The following is a 22,377-nucleotide window of genomic DNA, read 5'->3' on the forward strand; positions in this document are numbered from 1 at the left end:
GGGGAGGAGAGAAGGGGAGGTGAGAGGAGAGGAGAGGGAAGAGGGGAGGAGAGAAGGGGAGGGGAGGGGAGAGGAGAGGAGAGGAGAGGAGAGGAGAGGAGAGGAGAGGAGGGGAGGGGAGGGGAGGGGAGGGGAGGGGAGGGGAAGGGAGAGGAGAGGTGAGAATGGAAAAGAGGGGCAGGGGGAAGGGGAGGGGAGAATTGAGGGGAGGAGAGTAGAGGAGTAGAGGAGAGGAGAAGAGAGGAGGGGAGGGGAGGGGAGGGGAGAGGAGAGAAGAGGGCAGGGGAGTGGAGAGGAGGGGAAGGCAGAGGACAGGGCAAGCAAGGGAAGAGAGGAGAAGGGAGGAGACAAGGGGAAGGTAGAAGAGGGGAGAGGATACAGGGGAAACGGAGGCGTGTCTCTATCTCTATATATTATTACCCCGTGTGATCATATAATAAAAAATCATGTCAACATCATATATATACTATATCCCTCACCCTGCACTTGTCTGCTCCGCAAGGGGAGTGTGGGGCGCCTGGAGCAGTGAGGCCTCCAGTGCACCCCTGCCCAAGTACCCTGGTTTCCAGAAAGACCACGTGCATGGTGTGAGCACCTTCGGGCGGGAGGAGCCCCTGCTGCCACCCCAGTGAACTCCAGCTCTGTGCGGGGCTGGAAGGGCCAGGCCCGAGTAGCTGGCGTGGGAGAGCGAGCTCAGGTGGGACTCAGTCTGCAATCCGAGTTGCCTCTGATGCGGCCAGGTGCGGCCTCCCAGGGCCAGTGCTGGAGCAGGAAGGGGACCCCCTTGGGCTTCACTTGGGGGTGAGCCGCGAAGGTGAGAAGTGTTGGGCCACGCAGGTCCTGGAAGGCGCAGGGCTGCCGGGTCACCCCAGGGGCCGCCCGTGCCACCCGCACCTGCTCCCTCAAAGGCGCCACTTCATTGGGCTCCCCGAGCCTTACCCGTTGGGGACAGGTATCCTGGAACCAACAAAGGAATTCTCTGAGAAGTCTGGGAGCCCCGAAGGAAAAGCAGGCACGGCTCTCCACCTGCCTGCTCGGCGGCTCTTGTGCAAGAGCCAGGGTGGGGCGGGGGCCGGGCCCGTGGCCCCCCAGGGAGAGGCCGCACCCCCCACCCCATCATATGGGGCTGCCAAGGCCGCAGACAGGCCGGGCCTCTCCCACGGGTTCTCCTGGGACAGGACAAAAGAAGAATAGAGAGCAGGAAGAGGGCGAGGCGGCCAATAAAAATTAATTAACACTATCTGTTTTTCTTTCTTTTTTTCTGAAGGTAATCTCCTAATCCTCAACACTGGGACTCCTGTGTGCCCTTCGGTCTGTCCCCGGGAAGGGAAGGTCAGGAGGTGTGCAGCGCCCGCCCGCCCCTCCTCCACACCTACCTCTCTCTCAATGGCGCTTTGTGGCAGGACCGAAGGGGCATGGGCCGCCTCTCTGCTGGGAGAATCGGGGTCGAGACTTGCTCCCCTCCAGGAAAGCCCTGGACAGAGATTGGAATGGGGGTGGGTGGGGGGGGGAAGGATTTGGCAACTCCTGAGTAACCCTGAGGCACCACCACCACCAACACCATCCTGTTGTTCGTCGATTGCCTCGAGCAGGCCCCAGTAACATCTCCTTCATCCTAGCCCTGAGATTTTTTAAAAAGTGCCATATTCAAGGCTCTTTCAGGGTTAGGAGAATGAGACCCATCGTTGTTACTGGTACTTGGCATATTGGGTACGCCACGGGGAGTTTGCCAGACTCTGCCGTGTGGGCAGGCTACATTCGGTAGCCTGCCAGTTTGTCCAAAGTAGGAATGAGATAATAGGTCACCATTTTCTGGTCTCTCTCCCCAAAACTCTCTACTCTGCCCAAACATCCCTCCATCCTGCAACCTCTGGACAAGATCACTTTGGCAAAGAAGAAACCAGGGGTCTGCCAAGAGAGGATTCTCTCTGGGGGAGCTTGGAGTCTAGATGGTCACACCCTGAAACTTGGAAGGCCAAGGCCAGTTGACCTTGGTCAACTTCGCCTGGAGGTGGAGCAAGGGAAGGAGGAAAGGGACGTCGGGAGAGGGACGAAGGAGGACCTTGGAGTCAAGCTGGCGCTGGGACCCTACTCTCCTGGGGCTTGACCCAACACCTCCGTCCATATATACCACAGCTCAAGTCGGACTCGAGGGAGGCGGAGTCCTTCCACCCATCCCTGCAGCCCTTCTCTCAGGCCACCGGCTCCATGACAGCAAGATTTCTGACTTTCTCTCCAGCACGAGCCTGTTCTCCATGCACCGGAAGAGCACATCACAGCCAGAATGTTCTTTCTTTCTTTGGGGGTGGGGTCATCCTGGTTGTGTTCAGGGGGCTACGTAGTGCCAGGGATCAAACCCAGGAACCGCACATGCCAAGCCTATGTTCCAGCCCCTTTGCGCCCTCTCCCACTCCCTTCCCCCTCCCAGCCAGAACTTTCTTTCTGCCACACTCGCTCGTGCTTGGTCCCCATCATTTTCAGAATCGTTTCTAAACTCCTAAACACAGTAATCCAACACCACCCGGCCATGGGGCGCCCTGCACACCAACCTCACCTGCTGAACTTGGAACTCAGTGCGGCCCCTTCTCTGGCTCCGGCCAACTCTTACCTCACTTGCAAGACCCATTCCCCCGGTCAGTGTCCCTGACCCTTCTCCCCTCACTGGGTAACCGTGACCTTAGTGCTATTCCTTCCAAACCATGTCACCTCCCCCCCCCATTGCTTTTGCTAAAGTGAGACCTCTGCCCTCCCCATGCATGCCAGCTTTGCACCCCTTTGTTGCTATGCTCACCCACATTCCCACCAGGATTGTCTCTCTGGTATGAGAAAGTTCTGACCGTAGACCCTGCCAAGCCCCACTTCCAGCCTAATGTCTTTATCCTGTTTCAGTTGTGGGGTCACTGAGAGCTGCACCCCCTATTATGCTTATTTGCCCCTGGTAGCTGTGTGGCTGAAAAATGCTTGTGGAACTGGGCATTGGGGGAGAGGGATCACAGATGGAGCTGCCAGGCTCAAGTGAGGTGCTCAGATGATCCTAGGGACCTTGTACTTGCAAGGTAGACAATCTATATGGGGGTGCTCCAAGACAGTGCTCAGGGGCCTGGGAGCCAGTCCCACAGATACTTGGCCAGTTGGGCTGGGCAGTTCAATGCAGGAGGTTGGGAGGGGGCAATGTCAGGATGGACCTTCGGATGCAGGGCCTCATGAGGACCATCAGCTCACCCCCCGCAGTGTTCAGGGAACCCTATGGAGAAGGGATTTGAATTTAGTTCCTGACACATGCAAAAATATGTCCCTGATCGCAGTGTTCTCTCCCTGACTCCAAACAGGCATTCTAAGGTCCTGTGCTTTCCTCTGGGCCCGATCTACCTGCTTGCTCAGGTGTGACAAGCCCAGGGCCCATTGCCAATCTGCCTCCAGGATTGGTGGTGGCTCTTTGAAGGGGCTTGGAAGCCGCTGAGGGCCTGGACAGTGGAGGCCTCCTTTCTCCCAGAAACAGAGACAGGCTCGGTCGCAGGGGAGAATAGAAAGACATTCCTGCTGGGGCCTATGAATGCCGAGTAAAGGGTCTGGGACACAGCTGGTGGCTGAGCTCCTGTGTTGCATTTGTGGGGCTAGAGTGGAATTCTTGGTGTTCCCTTCACAGTGTCCAGCATGTTCCTGGTGTCTCTGCACTCTGAGACCCCATTTCTAAGCACACAGTGGCCAGGTGTATGTTAACTCACCACTAAAGGGTCTTCCCTGTCCCCAGCCACCCCCACCCCCTGATACAGCAACGGAGGGATGAGAAGGGGGTGGGGAGTAAAGGGGAAAGGACTTCCCCATGGCTTTGATGCACATGACTTCACGGATGGCCATATTATGGAAAGAGAGAGAGGCAGCAGTGGGCAGGGCATCGACAGCACTCCTGAATGATGAACCCTGAAACAGCCCTGCTTGCAAGTGCCCCCAAGATTATCTCACCAAGACAGGAGTGACCCTGTCCTTGAAGTCACCTCTTTGCTGTGGCTTTGTCTCACGTGTCCATGGAGCAGAATCCAGGGAGGCAGCAACCATAATGCCCCACACGGTTCTTGGGCTCATCCCAGAACGTCACTCTCAAGGGCAGCAGCAGCCTGTCCACTCACACACCAGCCCCGCTGCACCAAATCCTGACTAAATCACCCAGAGATGTACACCAAGCAGCTAAACTCTATGGAATCACCTGTCGCGCAGCTGAAAACTCTGAAGCATCCATGGGAGGCAGACAGGCCAAAACCCATCCAGCCCAAACTTCGATAGCTGCATTTACACCTCATCACTCTAGCCAAACCAAGGGCTCAACTCTACGGCTCCATTAATATTCTCTGCAGAGACGCCAATCCTTCCCAAAGCCCTAGCAGCCATGCCCACCTCCCATAGTCATTGCCATGTTGACTCATTGACCTGGATCATGAATCCTGAAGTCTCTGGATCACGAGGCCACATATGTGGCCACAAGACACCTCATCAAGATACAAACAGTTTAATAAATTCTTAGGCAAGGACTTAACAACCTGATGATCAGATGTAACAGTTTCCACATAAGTTGATTTTCTCTACTTATTGATTTTAATATTGCAGCTTTGTTACCTAATCAATTTGAATTCTAGATTTGTATCAATTGCGACCTTTTTTCTAAATTAAAATAATTTTTTTAAGGGAGCAACCCCACCCCACTCAGGACTCTCAAAGGGGTGTGTGCTATAACCTACTCTCACTGACTGCTCGAACTGTAGTTTTTGGAACAAATCCCTCAGTAAAACTGCTCACTCTACCAACAATGGTGGCCCTCTTTCCCTGGGTTCTGGGGTCCTTGTCTTGTTTGCGCAGTGTGTATAGGATCTAGGAGGATCTGCCTTATTTAGACCAAGCTGGCAAATAGTGTCTTTTTCGAGGCAATTGAGCTCAAGTGCAGAGAGTTGAAGACTCAACATCTTGTGAGGGGGGAAAGGGGCTACAATTGAGTGAGTGTTAGACCCAGTGAGTGTGGGAATAGAGGGGGTCAAGTTCATGAAGAGGAGAATGAGAGTCAGCTGAGATGTGGGGCAAGGAGGCATCGTAGAAGCCCAAGGGGTAAGGTGAGTGAGGACAGAGAAAGTTGTGAGCATCAGGACAGGAGACGAAAAGTGTGAATGTATTGAAATGTGGATTGAGATGAAATCAAGAGCTGAGGAGCCAACTTGGGCTGCCCAATGGGGCGAATTGTGCCTCCCAGAGGCGAGAGACCCCACAACTACATAACTGCTAAAGAGAAGAGCCCAGAATTGAAACGTGAGTCAGGCTGAGCTGCCATCTGCTCTGATAAGGATGATGACAACGACAAGCCTGTGATGGGGAAAGTGACTTGCCCGAGACACCAGGATGAGCCAGGGTGGGAAGCACCAAGGCTCAGACCTTATCCCTGCAGCTGGGTCACCAGAAAGGGAAGGGAGGGGGTCTGGCAACCCCTCCTCCCTCACCAGCCCTTATTGACAAGGTGTCACCTGAACCCACAACACTCCAGAAATACAAATCCCTCCATTAGGAGATCTGGCAATTAATTACTTGTCAACTTAGGAGGGTGGGGCAGGATTAATCTGAACTCCGAGAATCCAGGTGAAAATAAAGGTGTAATTATTATGGTAGTAATGCTAATCTTTTATTAATCCGCTGATTTTATATAGATATCACCCCACCCTCAAATAGCTCACCTGTTAGAACAGGGAATGAGCTAGTAGGAAAGGTGGGGACAGAAAGGAGAGAGGGAACTAGCCCCGCGTGGGGTGGGAGGCAGGGAAACAACCTGAAGGTTCAGCAAGTGACCTGCCAGTGATGGAAGGGGAAGACAAGTGACAAGCAAAATGCTATAGTCATAAATTATTCATATGAGGAGTTTGACACAGCCACAGTTTCTGGGTTCCTTCCTAGGAACTGAATAACAATTGACAAAACATAACAGGGACAGAACTTTCGTTAGAACTTGGGTCTTCTTGTCCTTCCTTCTGTGCTGGCCTGCCAAGAGCTCACCTGAGTACTCTCAGTGTCGGCTTCCAGGGACCCTGATGACCCTAAATATTTGCGCAAGTGCACTGAAAAATGGCTCAAGGGACTAGAGCAGATGCTGGGCCCCTGGGTTTGATGTTAGGAATAGCCCCTGTGCACCACTGGGTGTGACCCTCCAGACCAAATGACAAACAAAACAATGAATTTCCCAGTGAATAAATAAAATGGCTTCAGGAAGGCAAGAATGACATCTCGTTCATGTTTACAGCCTTGATGTTTAGCACAGAGATGTTCAAAAGAAGAAGGAAAGAAGGAAGGAAGGAAGGAAGGAAGGAAGGAAGGAAGGGAGGGAGGGAGGGAGGGAGGGAGGGAGGGAGGGAGGGAGGGAGGGAGGGAGGAAGGGAGGGAGGATGGGCGGAAGGAAGGAAGGAAAGAAGGAAGGAAGGCTGTGCTGGCATGTCATGAACTCCACCAGGCACTGTCCTCGAGCTCTTGAGAAGGAGGGGTTGAGAGAGGACACAGCTGTCAAGGCCGACAGCTTTTCCCCTTGAGGGCAACATTTTTGCTCTCGCAAAGCTGACTTTCCCTATCAAAATGCAGAAATAATTTCACCACCCTGCCCCCAGCCATTCTGACATAAATCCTTATGGATGAACATTTTTAACGTAAAGAGTGAAAATCAAACCCAAGGGACATGTTTAAACAGGGCAGTGGAATGTGAGCAAAGGAGAAAGAATTGCCAGAACAATCAATGATGGGGAAGCATGTGAGGAGCTGGTGGGATTCCAGAGGTGCTTCCCATGACATATGAAGGGCATGTTTCAAGACACTGGGATCTTGGAGGTGACCTGTTAGCGCCTTCTTGTCTGGATGAAGACTGCGACAGCCAAAGAGATGATTAGCTCGAGTCTGGTTACTAGATTAGCAGCAACAATGAAGTTAGATCCTCAGTTCTTTCTGAATATTTAAATGTCAATGAGGCCAGAGGCGGAAAGGAATGGAAGATCATAAGGAGGTGCATGGAGGGAGAGGAGGGGCCAAATGAAGAGGGTTCAGCATACGATGGGGAAGAAAATCACCAGGCTCTGGTTAGATGCTTTGGACAATGATCACATGTTTTCTGTAACCGTGTGAGGGTGAGGCGAAGTCTGCTCACTGCATTTAATCACCCGGAATGGTGAACTCAGAAGTGCGAGTTGCCCAGATAAACAGTAGAATTGGATTCAGACTCCAAAGACCATACTCTCCCAGGACTGCACAGTGTGAGGAAGAAGGGTGGGAATAGGTGGAAAGTTGAGTGAAAGGATGGTCTTAGCTGGGTTGTCTGAGACAATTCAAAGAACTGTGTTGGGATAGCTCAGGAATCCCCAGAAAAGTGTCATTAAGCTTAGAGTGAAGGTCAATAAAATAAAGGTGTGAGTAGAGCTGCACTGTTTGGGGAGGCTCTGGGGAAAGCTCTTTCTCCTTGAGACCACCTGTATGTATACCTTGATTCATGGCCTCCTCCTCCATTTTCAAAGACAGCAACAGAGTATCTTCCACTCTCTCTGTCACCACTACCCACCTCCCTGGGTTTTTCACTGATGAGGAGGCTACCATTGTCCAGAGCCTACCGAGCTAATCAAGGAATAACACTCTATCCCAAGGACCTTGACTTAACTGAGAAACGTTCCTTTGTACATGTAAGGATTAAGACTTGGATATCTTTGCAGGGAGTAGATGTTGTCTTGTCTACCTGATGGTATTACTGCTGATACCTTTAGTTCATGACCATCAAGTAAGATAAAGTATGTGAATGCACGTTGAGCAACATGAAAACAGAAACCAAATGCAAGTTGTTAGTTATTCTTTGGCACAAAACTTTGGTAAACATGTATATACACAGCACTGTATCTTGCACATAGTAGGCACCCTAGAAATGTTGTTGCACTTGTCACCCTCTGCACATAATAGATCCGAATTATACTGGATGACTGGTTGGATGGATGCAGGGATTGGTGGCCGAATGAATGGATGAACATAAATAGATAATTATAGATGGTTTGGTAACTAGATGAATGAATTGGTGTAGAGATGAATGGATGAATGGATGAGTGATAGACTGGTAGATGGATTGGTCAGTAATGGATACGTGGATTAGTAGGTAAGTGGATGGATGAATGGATGGGTGATGGATGCCAAGCAAGTGCCTTAGCCCCTGGATCTATCTTTTCAGCCTTTAGTTTGGATTTTGGTTTGGGGGCCACACCCAGCAGTGCTCAGGGCTGACTTCTGGCTCTACACTCAGGGATTACTCGTGGCAGAGATTGGGGAACTCTGTGTGGTGTGGGAGATTGAACCTGGATCAGTCATGTGTAAGGCAAATGCCTCCCCACTTGCACAATCTCTCCATCCCCTGCCACTTCTTTTTAGCATCTTCACTGCTACTTGTCACACATCAAGCTGACACTCCTCATACACGGCACAATCTCTAAAGGGTTTCAATTACAAGGGCCCAATTCCAGGCTTTTTATTTGTTCACAGATGTGTGCCTTTGTCCTCTCTGAAGGGAAACCCATGCCCGTTAGTAACCATTTCCCTCTCCCGCCCTAAGTAACCACAGAGCTACTGCCTTTCAATCTAGTTCCTGATTATGGACATTTGGCATTAACGTGAGCCTATAATTGTTTGTCCTTTGTGACTGGATTCCTTCTTAGCCTATGCTTTCAAGGTGCACCCAAGCTGAGGTAGGCCTCCACACGCCACCCCTTTATGCCCCAATAGCATTCCATTATGTGCTTACACCACCTTACACCACCTTCCTTTCATAAGCTGAGGGATTTGGGGAGGTTTCCTCCTTCAGTTATGGTGAATAATGTTGCAGTAAACATCCAGGGCCACTTTTTGTCTGGACAAGTGTTTGTATTTCTTGGGTTTATTCCTGGGAGTAGAATTGCTGGATCATATGATAACTTTAACATTTTGAGAAATTGTCAGGTTGTCACTTTCTGTAAAAACTTCAGATAGAATGTTGATAATCGTGCGTAGGATTTACAAATCACTTAGATGGTATTGCCATCTTAGCAATATTAAATCCTCCAATCTATGAAGCTGGAGCGATAGCACAGCAGTAGGGCGTTTGCCTTACAAGCGGCCAACATGGCCGACCCAAGTTCGATTCCTCCGCCCCTCTCAGAGAGCCCGGAAAGCTACCGAGAGTATCTCGCCTGCACGACAGAGCCTGGCAAGCTACCCGTGACGCATTCGATATGCCAAACACAGTAACAACAAGTCTCATGATAGAGACGTTACTGGGCCCGCTCCAGCAAATCAATGAACAACGGGAGGACCGAGACCCTGAATCTATGAAGAAGGATCGTCCATCCATGTCTTATTGCTTTTCATTGTCACATAGTATTCCGTCATGTAGATATAGCACATTTTAGCCAAGTGAGCTCTTGTGGCTTTGTGAACATTTGCCTGTATGTCTTTGTGTGGGTAACAGGTTTTCATTTCTCATAGGCATATGTGTTGACTGCAACTAGTAAGTCAGATCACAATTCTGTGTCCAGTACTTCATCAGACTGTTTTCCAAAGTGGCTTATACTGCGGCAGCCAATTACATTCTCAGCAATGTATGACAATTTCTTCACATCCTCACTAATATTGGTTTTTATTGATGTGGGTCATCCCCTGGTGGGAAATGGCATTCAGTGTGATTTCATTCATATTTCCCATTAGTTGAAGGGCATTTATAGTTTCTCTCATCCCTTCCCTCACTTCAGAGGCAATAAAGAGTCTTGGGCAACCCAAGGATGTGATCGGCCATGCCCTTCTGGGCACCTAAGCACAATAAACAATACCCACAACCTCAGCTCATGCCCTGAGCTGTCCCAGGTAAAGGAGAGAGGGATGCCTGGGTATGCCCAGAGCAATTCCTGCAGCCAGAGTGCAGCGAGGGGTCCCAGCAGGGGCAATTGAAAGGTTTGGAAACATGAAATGATTCATTAGAAGCCAACCTGTTTGCTCAGCTGCATCCAAAGGAATTTGCCTGTTTCCTTCATTCTAACTTTAGTAATCTGGCGGGCACTCGAGAGATGGTGTGTGTGTGTGTGTGTGAGTGTGTGTGTGTGTGTGTGTGTGTGTGTGTGTGTGTGTGTGGCGGGCTGGGGGCTGGGGATGGAAAGCCTATGCAAATCCAGGGCTCTACTGCTGAGCCCCACTCCCTGGTCTGAGTCAGGAACTGGGGCAGTGTCTTTGGATGCTAGGGAATGTAACATGGTAACTATGGACTATGGACACTGGACTATGTTGGAAGTGACCCTTGAAATGAAACTCGCCATGTGGAAACCCAGGGAATTCTTTAAACCCTGTGGTTTTATAATCAAAATGGCCTCAGACCTGGGCCAAGTATTGCGGACACCTTCAATGGAGTTGACAAAAACCTAGAATCTCTCCTGCACCCCCATTCTGCAGCACAGGAGGAATGATGGAAGAGAAGGTAGAAAGGTGAACATGCAGGTTTGTTCACTGTTGATTGCTGAAACTGAAATAGAGGTGATCCGTTAAAGACAACGACAACTTAGCCTGAAAAAATAAAAAGTCAACATTCGTAAAAAAAAGGTTTAATTGAAAAAGGATATTTCTTCCAGGCATATCCAACATTGCTGCTATCTTTGGCATGGCTCAGGAAAGCCAGTGATTCTGTGGTTAAGAGAGTTGGCTCTTAGGTGGAACTTCCTGAGTTCCAATCCTTGTTCTCTCTCACTTCCTGAATGAGTGACCTCTCAGCTCTCCTCCATGGAGGAAGAGATGAGGATATTGATGATAGGGTCCACCTCATCATGGGTGGGGAAATGTTGACAGCAAGTACTTAGAATGCTGCCTGATCATCTAGTAAATGCTCATTAAAGCTTCACCTTAAGTAGTATGTGATATTATATCCCAGGTCAACTGCTGGAGTCAGTGGTGCAGTGAGGGTAAAATTTTTTTCTGATGCTTTTTACTAAGGTGTGAAATCAAGGGATTTGGTCGAAGCTGTAGTTTCCAACACTTTTCAGTGAAATCGAACAGGGAGCCTTATAGAGGAAGACTCGATGCTTCATACCTAGGACTACAGCCTAGTCTACTATGTTTTTATACCATCAACAGGTGAGACTAATGTGTAGGCTCAAGGTTCAGGAGCCAGAGAGATAGTATAGTGGTTAAGCTGCCTACTTTGCCCAAGTACAACCCAGGTTTGATTCCCAGAACCCCAGATAGTCCCTCTAACCTCAGCAGGAGTCAGCCTAAGCATTGCTAAATTAATGGCCCCACACCAAAATTAATTAATTAAAATAAAATGAGGTCCAGGCCCCATATGATCCAACAATTCCATTTCTTGGCATCTTGCCCCACAAAACACAAAAGCATTCCTTTGGAAAAAATATGCACACCTATGGTTCTAAGCAGCACCAGGATATGGAATCAACCCAAATATCCAATGACAGATGAATGGATAAATTGTGATATATATACACAAAATGAATACTATGCAACTCTCAGACGAAATCATGCCATTACTGCTGCATGGATGGAACCGGAGGATGATGGAGCTGGGGGTGATAGAACTAAGAAGTGATGGAACTGGAGAGTGATGAAGCTGGGGTTGATGGAACTGGGGATTTATGGAGCTGGAGAGTGATGGACCTGGCAGTGATGGAGTTTGAGAGTGTTGGAGCTGGGGGTGATGGAGCTGGAGGGTGATGGAGTTCTAGGGTGTCCTGTTAAGCAAAACAAACCAGAGAGGGAAGGACAAAGACCAGTGATCTTACTCATCTGTGGAATATAGAGACAAGACAGGAAATGGACACTATCAAAAGATAACAAATCTTTGGCCTTGGATAAGAAACTGATTGCCAAGCACTTCAAGAAGGAGAGAAGAGAAATGAGGCAGAGATTGTGAGTAATATGGAGCCAGTGGTGGGGGGTCATAGATGGTGGTGGGGTGTTTTTTATATAAATATCATGTGTTTTATCACCATCACAACTATCTTACCTACACAATAATAAAACTTTAAAATAAAATGGAGCTGGAGTACAGTAGGCAAGTCACTTGCCTTGCATATAGCTGATCCTGGTTCAATCCCCGGCACCCCATAGGGTCCCCCGAAACCTGCCAAGAGTGATCCCTGAGCACAGAGCCAGGAGCAAAGCCTGAGCACTGCCAGGTGTGGCCAAAAGATAGTTAATTGTAGGACTGTATCACTGTCCTCCCGTTGTTCATCCATTTGCTCAAACAGGAACCAGTAACGTCTCCATTGTGAGACTTGTTACTGTTTTTGGCATATCGAATACACCACGGGGAGCTTGCCAGGCTCTGCCGTGCGGGCAGGATGCTCTCAGTAGCTTGCCAGGCTCTCCTAGAGGGATGGAGGAATTGAACCTGGGTCAGCTGCTTGCAAGACAAACGCCCTACCCACCGTGCTATCGCTCCAGCCAATTAATTAAATGATTAAATTAAATAAAGTGAGGTTCGGGGATCAGCTCCATGAACATCACATGGGAGAGGTTGGCATTAAAGATCCAAAGCCCCCACCCCCCTTCACCCAAGACCATCTGACTCACAAGCTTTGTTTCTCAAAACTTCAGCATTTCCGATGCCCCAAGACATTGGAGAAACCCCAGAAAAAATGGCTTTCAAGGTCATGTTGCTCGAAGTAGGTGTCTAATAAGTGCTAAATAAAGCCCCAGCCTAGTTATGTGATGTCGCAGAAGTCCCGGCCAGAAAGACTTGTACCTGAACAAGCACAGGTACCCTTGGAATCCAAACCTAGATTTCCCCAGGCCTGGAAATCTTGACAACAGCTCACCTGCGCTCACAGGCCAGGGGTGATTAATTAGCACAGTGCCCCTAGCACTCAGCTGCAGGTGCCAATGGAAAGAGATGGGAAGTGATAGAGATTGACAGAACCCAGAGACAGAGCATCAGAGAGATAAGAGCTACACTCTGCTGAGATCTCCACAGCCGCGCTTCTGACAGCGGTGCAGTGCCCAGGGTGGCAACTCTGAATCATCCACGGTTGGCACAAGAGCCTCCTGGAGGGTGTGTGCTCTCATTTACACAGGAATCCTTAACTTACTCTCCCCTCTCCCCCTCCCCCATTCCTTCCCCTCCACAGCCAGGATCCTTCACTTCAGGTACTTCCAGCCCTGTTTCTTTCTTTGCTTCACACCTTCCAAAGCCCCCTCTGCTGGCCCTGGGTGCAGTACCTAGATCACCCGATGCTGCTCTGTGTGGTCCTGGAGACCAATAAACTCAGGGACAGGGTGGCTTCCCGACCAAGTCAAGTGTCAACCTATCCTATTAACTGTGCGAATGGAAACCCAGCCGACCTGGCGATAAGTACAACAAACAAAAGATTAGGAAGCTACCAGAACTTGACAGCCAGGCTGAATAAGCCCAGTGGAGGCCAAAGCTGTTTCCTTTGTGCAGGGATTTAACCCTGTGGTGTGTGTGTGTGTGTGTGTGTGTGTGTGTGTGTGTGTGTGTGTGTGTATCTCTGTGTGTATCTGTGCATAGGTGCACACATGCACACCGGCTGAAATAAATGTGTATACACACATAAAATGTGCCATTTTAACCATTTTAAAGTGTCCCATCTCGGACGGGGGGGATGGGGGGTGGGGGGGGGATGCTGGGACCCGTGGTGATGGATGACGGGCACTGGTGGAGGGATGGGCACTTGATCGTTGTATAACTGAAACCCAAGCACAAAATTTGTAAGCCTGTAACTGTGCCTCATGGTGTTTCACTAATAAAAAAAGAAAAATAAATAAATAAATAAAAATTTAAAAAAAAGTGTCCCATCTCACTGTTCTGAGCAACTATCACCACTGTGCATCTCCCAAAATCCTTCCTCTCCCCACACTGAAACACAATACCCACAAAACCCATCTACCCAGTTCCCCCTCACCCCCCACCCCCAGGAAACACGCATCAACTTTCTCCCTGTCTCTGAATTTGACAGCCTGTAGTATCTCCTATCAGTGGACTCAGATCACTGAGTCCTCCTGACTGGTGAGTTTCACCGTCGTTATGTCTTTAAGGTTTATCCACCCTCCAGCCTGCATCAGAATTTCCTTCCTTGGACAGTTACCCAACATGGAGCCTCTCCAGGAGCCCATGAATAATGGCTTATGCAGACAAGGTCATTCTCTGTGTGCTGCGAAGAGGACAGAGGAGGGTGTCCCCAGGCTTGTCTCTGCTTGTCCACCCCGACAGTCAGCACAGAGAGAAGGTGGCTGGACCTGAGCAGAGTGGCAGATGATGGCATCCGGAACCTGGAACAGAGGGGACTTAGAACACAGAGCAGGAGGCTGGTGCGGTGGGAAAATTCTCTAGCTGGCTTGATCCCCTTCGTCTCACCTACTGGTCTGTCCAGTCCCCAGTGCCGCCTCCGGGCAGCGCCTCTTTTTCCCCAGCTCCCTCGGAAGGTCAGCCATCCCCTCGGGCACTTCTCTGACTCCAGGGCCTGTGCAGGTGTTTGTTGCTGGGTCCCTCCTCCCTCTCTGCATGCCCTGACCCCAGATTCCAGCTCCCCACAAGTGCCCAGACTTTGGGGCACTCACGTCTCATCTTGGGAGGGAACTGGAGGGGCGAGGGGGGTTGTGGCTTAATGTCTCGGGAGAGGATGGACCCCCAGCCAGGACCCTTGATCCTATCCCTTGGCCCCAAGCACAGTCCGGTCACTGAGGCTCCTCCCTCCTAAATCATGATCTCACAGAACCATGTGTTCCTCGCCTCCTCCTCCCTCCATCCTTGCCAAGTTGTCCCATGGACTCAGCACGCCTACCCATGTCTACGGGAGTTGGAGATTAGAATAGAAGCAGACCATGAAATCCAGTCACTGTGGGAGAGAGTCTCAAACCCAGGCCCATTGCACTGAGGGGTTGGAGTGGCATAATTCACTGAGAGACTGAGATAATTGAGGTGAGACCAAAGTGAGTTTTGGGGTTTTTTGTTTGCTTGTTTTTATTTGGTTTGGTTTGGTTTGGGGGCCACACCCAGGAGTGCTCAGGGGTCACTCCTGGCTCTGCACTCACAAATCGCTCCTGACAGGTTCAGGAAACCATATGGGATGCTGGGGATTGAACCCAGGTCGTCCACGTGCAAGGCAAGTGCCCGACCTGCTGTACTATCACTCCGGCTCTAAAGTGAGTTTATCAAAAGGGAGAGCAATGGGCAGATGGGCACAGGGGAGGCCACCAAAGAGAGAGAGCCGCTTAGCACAAACTTGGGCATTTTTCACTCTATGTCTCTGAGTTACTAGGTGGAAATGAGTTTGTTCAGGGTGATGGGTGAGTAGGCAAAGTGTGGTCCGCCTGGGAAGGCAGCGGGTTGTATATACAATGGTCTAAGCCAATCCTAAAAGAGGGTGGATGAACATGCCATAATTGGAGCCTATCCTGCGAAGAGTGTGGCTGGACCAGTTCTGGAAATTGAGCAGCAGAACTGAATGGCACTGGGCCTCCCAGGCCTCCCAGGGACAGCCGATGTGTGACGGGGACAGTACTGCTGCCTGGGCTAGCAGGGACTCTTCTCTTAAGGGGGTAATTCTAGACCACTTCAGTCACCCTCCTCACAGCGTCCCTCCTCCTTATCGCTAGGACCCCTCTTCCCTTCATTCAACTGTTATCTTTGTTAATGCAAACTGCTGAGGGCCTTGCAAAAAACCACCGGCGGAGAATAATCCCAATGAAAATAACTAAGAAATGGTTTAGCACCTTGGAAGTGTCCAGGGAGGACCTGAAATATCTTTTCCCTGGAGCAGCCAACCCCAAGTCCCTCTCTCCACCTCTTCTGTTTCTAGGGCTCCCTCTCCGCTTCCCTCCTATTTCCATGAACTGTCTTTTAGGGAGACCTTGTCATGAAAGACAGTCAGAGATTAGAAATCACCAACTTATTGATTTGGGCAAGCTCGTAACCTTAGGAATTTGGGGCTCATCTGGGCAAAAATTTGTTGCAAGTTCCACCACTTCTACTTTGATCTTATTAATGCAAATTCAACTGACAGGCACTAAAGCAGCTCCCGGGGACAGGGGCCTGAGATAGGCAACACTTACAGGAGGCAATTTCCTTCACACCTGCAGAGGGGAAGTGAGTACTGTCAGCCTCAGCTTTCAAAGACTGGGACATGGGGGACAGAGTCCAGAACTACATTAAAGGAGGATTTGATCCCCTCCAGAGAGAAGGGAATCCATGGAAACAGCCAAGAGGAAAGAAGGGCACCCTGCTCCCACAAAGAACTAGCTCTCTCTGACCCACACAGCAGAGGAATTTACGAGTAAATTAAAAATGCAGAACTTCAATCCCAGACATATGTCCTTGCCTGGAGATTGGAGTTAGAGAAATGGCATTCTGATTCTTTCTTGTCTCTCTCAGTGGCTTCCAGCAGACTATCTAAGAATGTGGACCAGGAAACTTTTCTTCTTCAAAAAACTTTATTTTCATTAAATCACAGAGAGATAAACAGTTACAAAGTTGTCCATGATAGAGTTTCAGTCAAGCTGAAATGTTCCAATACATCATCACCCTTCATCACCCTTCATCATCACCCTTCATCAATGTACATTTCCCACCACTAATAGAACTTTCTGAGCTACAATGGGTAGATCTTTATTTGGTCAAATAAAGATACAAAGTAAATGACAAACAATTCTTATCACCCAAATTTTTGTTTGGTTTTGGTTTGGGGGCCACATCCAGTGATACTGTCCTGTCTCTGTGATCAAAGACCACTCCTGGAGCTGCGTGGGGGTCCCTATGTGTTTCCAGGGATTGAACCTTATCCCCTGTTTATCTCTATGGTCCCACTCTAATTTTTATAAAAGCATCTTCATATCAGATAAACAAAACTCCTGACATAACTCATCATTTTCTCATTTTCACATGAACCTAAACATTTGGGTCATGAGGGATAAAGACCTAAAGCTTTTGCATAAGTGAAAACGACGTTTCCAACTTTAGTTTCTACCATGATCCCTGTCTGCTTCTCTTTACCAACAAATGCCCTTTAACCCATTTCAACAAACTGGAAGGTGCTGGGTCTTATTCTCTCCACCCCCAAAAATGCTCTCTCCTCTGCTACCTCTTGTCTTTGCTTCTCTCTGTTCCTTTGTAACACAGCACATCTACCCAACCCACTGGATTGCTCTAAAATGAGCATTTGCACCCATCTGCTTCTCTCCCTCTTCTCCTCGGGAGAGTTTCTCACTCATTCTCAGAGTCCTGAGTGTTCTGCAGAAAGTCTGCTCCCACCATGTAGTCAATCCTTGATGGGAGAGAGAAGGAAGGAGGACAAAGTCACCCCTAACTCATCCAACCATGTACCCGTCCAACATGGTGGCCACGCCAACAGAGAGAAGGCCCCGCTCTTGAGGACTTGACTTTTAGGGAATTGGGTGAATCAAACAGACTTAAACGAGACAATAGAAACCATTTGGAACCAGGGTGACTCATGCTCTGAGTCTAAGAGCTGAGGGAACTGTGAGTGGAGAAGTTATCTCAGGGTGCGGCTTGCCCAAGATGGTTTCATGGAAGAGTTGAGTTTTAATCTGGGCCTTAAATGAAGTAAAGAATTCAAATTGGCAGAGGAAAGCCAGGATCATCCAAGAAGGGGAACGAGTAGGAGTAAAGGCTGGAAGGAATTACCGATGTGATGGCCAAGCCACACCGGGGTAGGGCCTAGTGGGAAGGACTAAGGAAGCTCTTGGAGGGTGCTGAGAAGGAGGCCAATTGGGTGGGAAAACTTGAAGCGGCCAAGAGGAAAGCCAGGGAGCCAAGCAAGGCAATGGAATTTCGATGCTGGAAAGATTAAGCATCTGATCTTTGTTGAGTAATCCTGGATTAGCATGTCCAACCTACTCGTTTTACAGATGAGCAAACTGAGGCACAGCGAAAGTGCCTTTTCCCAGGTAGTAAGAATGTTAGCACACAGAAATGCCACGGCTGAGTATTATAGCGCTCTTACAACACCTTAAAGATGGTTCTAAGCACTTCGTATGCATAACTCATCTAATCCCTGCAACAATCCTGTGAGGTACTATATTTATCCTCAATTTGCGGATCAGGAAATGGAAGGTAAGCGGCTTGCTCAAGTTCACGAGGTGACGGGGACCAGTGGCCGAGTCAGCAGTTTGTAACTGGGCTCATGGGGTGCTAGTGGAAAGAACATCAAATCTGGAATGAAAGGAAGATCAAGCATTCACATTCTGGCTCCACCCCTGCGGTCATGTGACCACAGGCGAGTTACTTAATTTTGCTGATCCTCCGTTTCCTCATTGGTACAAAGGGGATAATGAGTGCTACCTCCCAGGATTTTTGTGGGATTAAATAAGATTATCTATGTCAAATTCTTGGCCCAGAGTATGTGCTCAGGAAACTCTGGCCCCATCCCCTACCCATTTGCCATCCGTCCAGAAGTACCATCATCCCCTTCTTGGGCTACAATACCCCTCAGATACTGGTCTTCTGGATCCTTGTGAACAGCCTGAAGTTATCTTCCAGGACCACATGAGGATGTTAAGAGAGAGAACTTGGGGTTTTTTTGTTTTGTTTTGTTTTGTTTTTTTCACTTCATGGCACCACTAGGCCCTTGGGTGGCAGAACAAATCTAGTCTCTAGCTTGGGGTATGACCTGGGAACCCCCCAAAGAGTCAGTGGATGGAATCAAACTCAACTCCTCAATCCTTTCATGGAAGGCCCTTCCTCTGGCCAACGCCCTGGCACCCTAACTGAGTGGATTTCCCAAATGCCTCATCCCCTCTCCACCCTCTTCCCGCCAACTGTCTTCTATTGAGACTTCCTGTGCCACCAGGGGCCTCTGGGAATAGGGCTCAGGGGAGTGGTGGATGGGGGTTACGCGTAAGTAACAGGAACGTGGTCGGGGTTCTGCTATCCAAGCAGGAGAAAGAAGATGCCGATTTCTGTCTTTGGCTAAGAGATGGGATCAGACGGACATTCCTCCTTGTAAATCTTAAGCGTTTAGATCACTTAACAGTTTCTTGGCCTCATGGCTGCCAACCACCTTTGTCTTCTAATCCCTCAAGTGGTAGCAAGTCAGTGCTCGTCTAGAAATTAGTGTTGAGGGGAATAGGAGTGGGCATTAAGGTGATTGAAGCAGGTCATCAAGGCTGCTGATCGAAAGGGCATTTCAGGCAACCCAGGAGTTCATAAATCTGTATTTTGTGCAGATTCTGTTTCTGTCGGATTTAAATGAAATGGGAGGAGGTGTCAGGGAAGACAGGAGGGGATGGGACAGAGCTGGGGAGCAGGCGTGCTCCTGCTTTGGGGTGGTCTTGTTTAGTCTTTCCCATAAGTCTTTGCAGACGAGGAAACCAAAGCCACACGCTGGGTTGAATCAGTCTCACATACCAGCTGCGGGGCTGAGATCTCTTCTCTTCTCTCCACCTTCACCGCCAAATCTGAGAAGCGAGAAGATTCACACCCCTGCATGGAGGAGGTTGAGATTAGAGGGGACCCGAAGCTGATACAGGGGTTAATGCACTTGCTTTGCACGTCGCTGACCCCAGATCGATTTCTGGCACTGCATGGTCCCGTGAGCACTGCAGGAAGGTGACAGCTTCTAGAAGTGTCTCCAACATCCCCACTTCCCCCCAAAAGAAACACCCAACATCTGTCCCAGCTCAGGAATGGTGGCTTTAGGAAGAGGAGAGGCTGCTTTTCTGTGAACAACAGAGTCCCAAAGGCTGAGAAAAAGGAAGAGAGCAGAAGGATTTTCCCGCTGAGGCTCCGAAGCTTGGGAAGGAGTCAGTTTTGTTTTGCTCCAGCAAATCCAGTTTCATTCTCTTGACAAGAAGGGTGAGCAGTTCGGTGATTCGGAGAGATTGGGAAAATAGGGGAGAGCCCCCAGGGTGCGTGTGGGTCTGGGGTCCAGGGATCTACCCCCCCCCCCACACACACACAGTCCAATCCAGGTCTTCAATTTCCATGTCTGTCAAACGATCGAGCTGCACTCCCACCCTGGGAAGAGCTCAGCATTCCAAAGCGCAAATCCTTTTCCAAAGCCCAACAGTCCCGTCTTGAGTTTTTGAAATGTGACAGGCAGCTCAGGAGGTACGAGAAAAGATTCCTCCGTTTCAAAACAAAACAAAGCCAGCTACAGCCACTCTGCCTCTGAACTGGAAGCATTTTCCATTTCTTGCCCTGTTCACCTGCCCGGGGAACAAAAACAAGAATGCTTTTTCTTTTTTTGAAAAACATTTTTTAATAACACACACATTGTCTTTCTACCTGGCGTGTCTCATCCGGGCAGTGTGCCAGCCACATGGATAAGATCTTTTAGGAACTTTTATAATGTCACATACTTATGCAAATTGGCAACGTGTTTATAGCAACAGGCACCATAACAGCCCTCTGAGGTTTCAATTAGTGAAAAGCAGCCGGGCAACTTAAGCAGCTGTGAGGGCCCAGAGGAGGAGGACAGCCCCAGAGCCAGGGGGCGGGGCTGACAGCTATTGTGAGGATGATTCTAGAGAGCTTCAACATGGCTCCTGCGGGATCCAGCCCACTCCACCTCTGGAGCAGGGGTTGGTCTTCGGGCTAGTGGGAGGATGTGGCTGTCCCGTTTCATGGATCTCAGGATGACTCTGGGAGGCACATGGGGTGGGTCCACTTCCATCTATTAGCCCAGACGAGGGGACATGCTTCGACAATCTGTCCAGTCCAAAGCCTCTCCCTCCACCCCAACCGGCACTGTCCCTCAGCGTGGTGGAGAGCCAGGGTCTTAGGAGGCCCACACCTGGGTGCAGCACCCGGTCCCACTCCACCACTTACCAGCTCTGGGACTTTGCAGCCGAGACTGAACTTCCTTGAGGTTCATTTCCTTGTTTGCAAAGTAGGAACAGTCAAACCTGAGTTTTCTCTGCAGTCTCACGTGCTGGCTCGGTGTCATCACTCCATTGAGTCTTTCAGGAGTTAGAAGATGACTAAGGACAAGCACTGTGACTGACCTAGAGTGAGCATCCAGCCAATGGGCTTGTCTTTCGGCTGCTGGCATCATTGTTGTGCCTGTTAGGGTCCAGTTCCACTGCTGCTGAGGCCAGTGAGGACAGACACACAGAGGCAGATCGAGAAAGAGCTTGCTTGGCAACCAGCTGGCAGGATGCGAGAGGGTGAACCCGGGTCCCCCAAAGCAATGTGGTGTGCATGGTCACAGAAAGCAGTGTTTCTAGGAACAGAGAGTCAGAAAGCATGTTTTTAGCTGGAGTGAGCTACAAACTGGGATGATCAATAAATTCCCTTATGGGCTGATCCCCTGAGGCCGACTCCTGATGTAACTGCAACCTGAGTCCGAAGTCAGGGTCCTTCTTTTAGGACAGGGCAAATGGAACACTCTCAACCTGTCAGTCATCCCTGCCCAGACACATTTTATGATTTCAAATATTGAATTCGACTCTTAATCTCCTTGGGCTGACCTCATCGTTGCCACTGTCATCCTCACTGAGATCATCATCATCACCACCACCATTTTCATTATTGTCAACATCATGACCACCGCCACCACCATCATCGTTATTATTGCCAACAATATCATCATCACCATCTTTATTTTCATTGTCATCATTTGCATTGTCATTGCCATTATCATTGTCATCATCGTTGCCATTGTCATCACCCACCTCGATCTCCTCATCACTCCTGCCATCCCGCCAGGGAGTCACCGTCCAAACCCTTGAGGGGACAGAGGACCACAGCCAGGCATGTGCTAAAGCTCCCAGCCCAACACTGTAGAGGTGGCATCCAAACCCTTAGGATGGAGCTTCTTGCCAAGTCCAAGAGTCTCTGTGTGAAATAGAGATTCACGTAGATTCAGACAAGCATTTGAACACACTCAGATTGAAGTTGTTCAGTAATAAAGATTGAACTGGGTTTGCTTTTGGCTCCTGTTGCCCATCTCTGCCCCCCCAACTATGCTTCCCCCCCCCCCCCCCCGCCCGCCACCCACCGGGGTTGTCCTCTGTGGCTTCCTTGATCTGTTGATGAAGGTTGACCACGGGAATTGTCTCCTCCCAACATTTGGAGTTTCAGGATTAGTTGAGCCAAACTAAACTTTCTGTCTCTCTCCAGCCCTCTCTCTTTTTGTATGTCTCACTGGCCTTCAGTTCTGTCTTGGGAGCACAGATAATACTCCATATGCCCTCAGACCTCAGCATAGAAATGGCTGGAGTTGGCCTCTTCCTTCACATCCCTTTGGGTATAAGGATGACCCCAGGGGCCTATAAATGGCACACAGGACAGCACCCGCCCAGCATTGCCAGGAAGATGGCTCCAGCTCAGCAGGGTGTCCTCGGTGAGCCGCATGATGGATATGCCTGGACCACGTCACTTATGGG

General features: G+C 49.6%; 1 protein-coding gene across 1 annotated transcript in view; it reads left to right on the forward strand.

The window, feature by feature from the left end:
• The window catches only part of BARX2 (BARX homeobox 2), a 126,939-nt gene extending 105,219 nt beyond the window's left edge, over positions 1–21,720 (forward strand). Inside the window, 1 exon segment of the mRNA XM_056107555.1 lies at positions 21,490–21,720. Within this exon segment, the coding sequence (XP_055963530.1) occupies positions 21,490–21,720 (231 nt within the window).
• The last annotated feature ends 657 nt before the right edge of the window (positions 21,721–22,377 follow it).

Source organism: Sorex fumeus, unplaced genomic scaffold (assembly GCF_029834395.1).
Source record: "Sorex fumeus unplaced genomic scaffold, SorFum_2.1 ptg000169l, whole genome shotgun sequence".
NCBI classification, from domain to species: Eukaryota; Metazoa; Chordata; class Mammalia; order Eulipotyphla; family Soricidae; genus Sorex; species Sorex fumeus.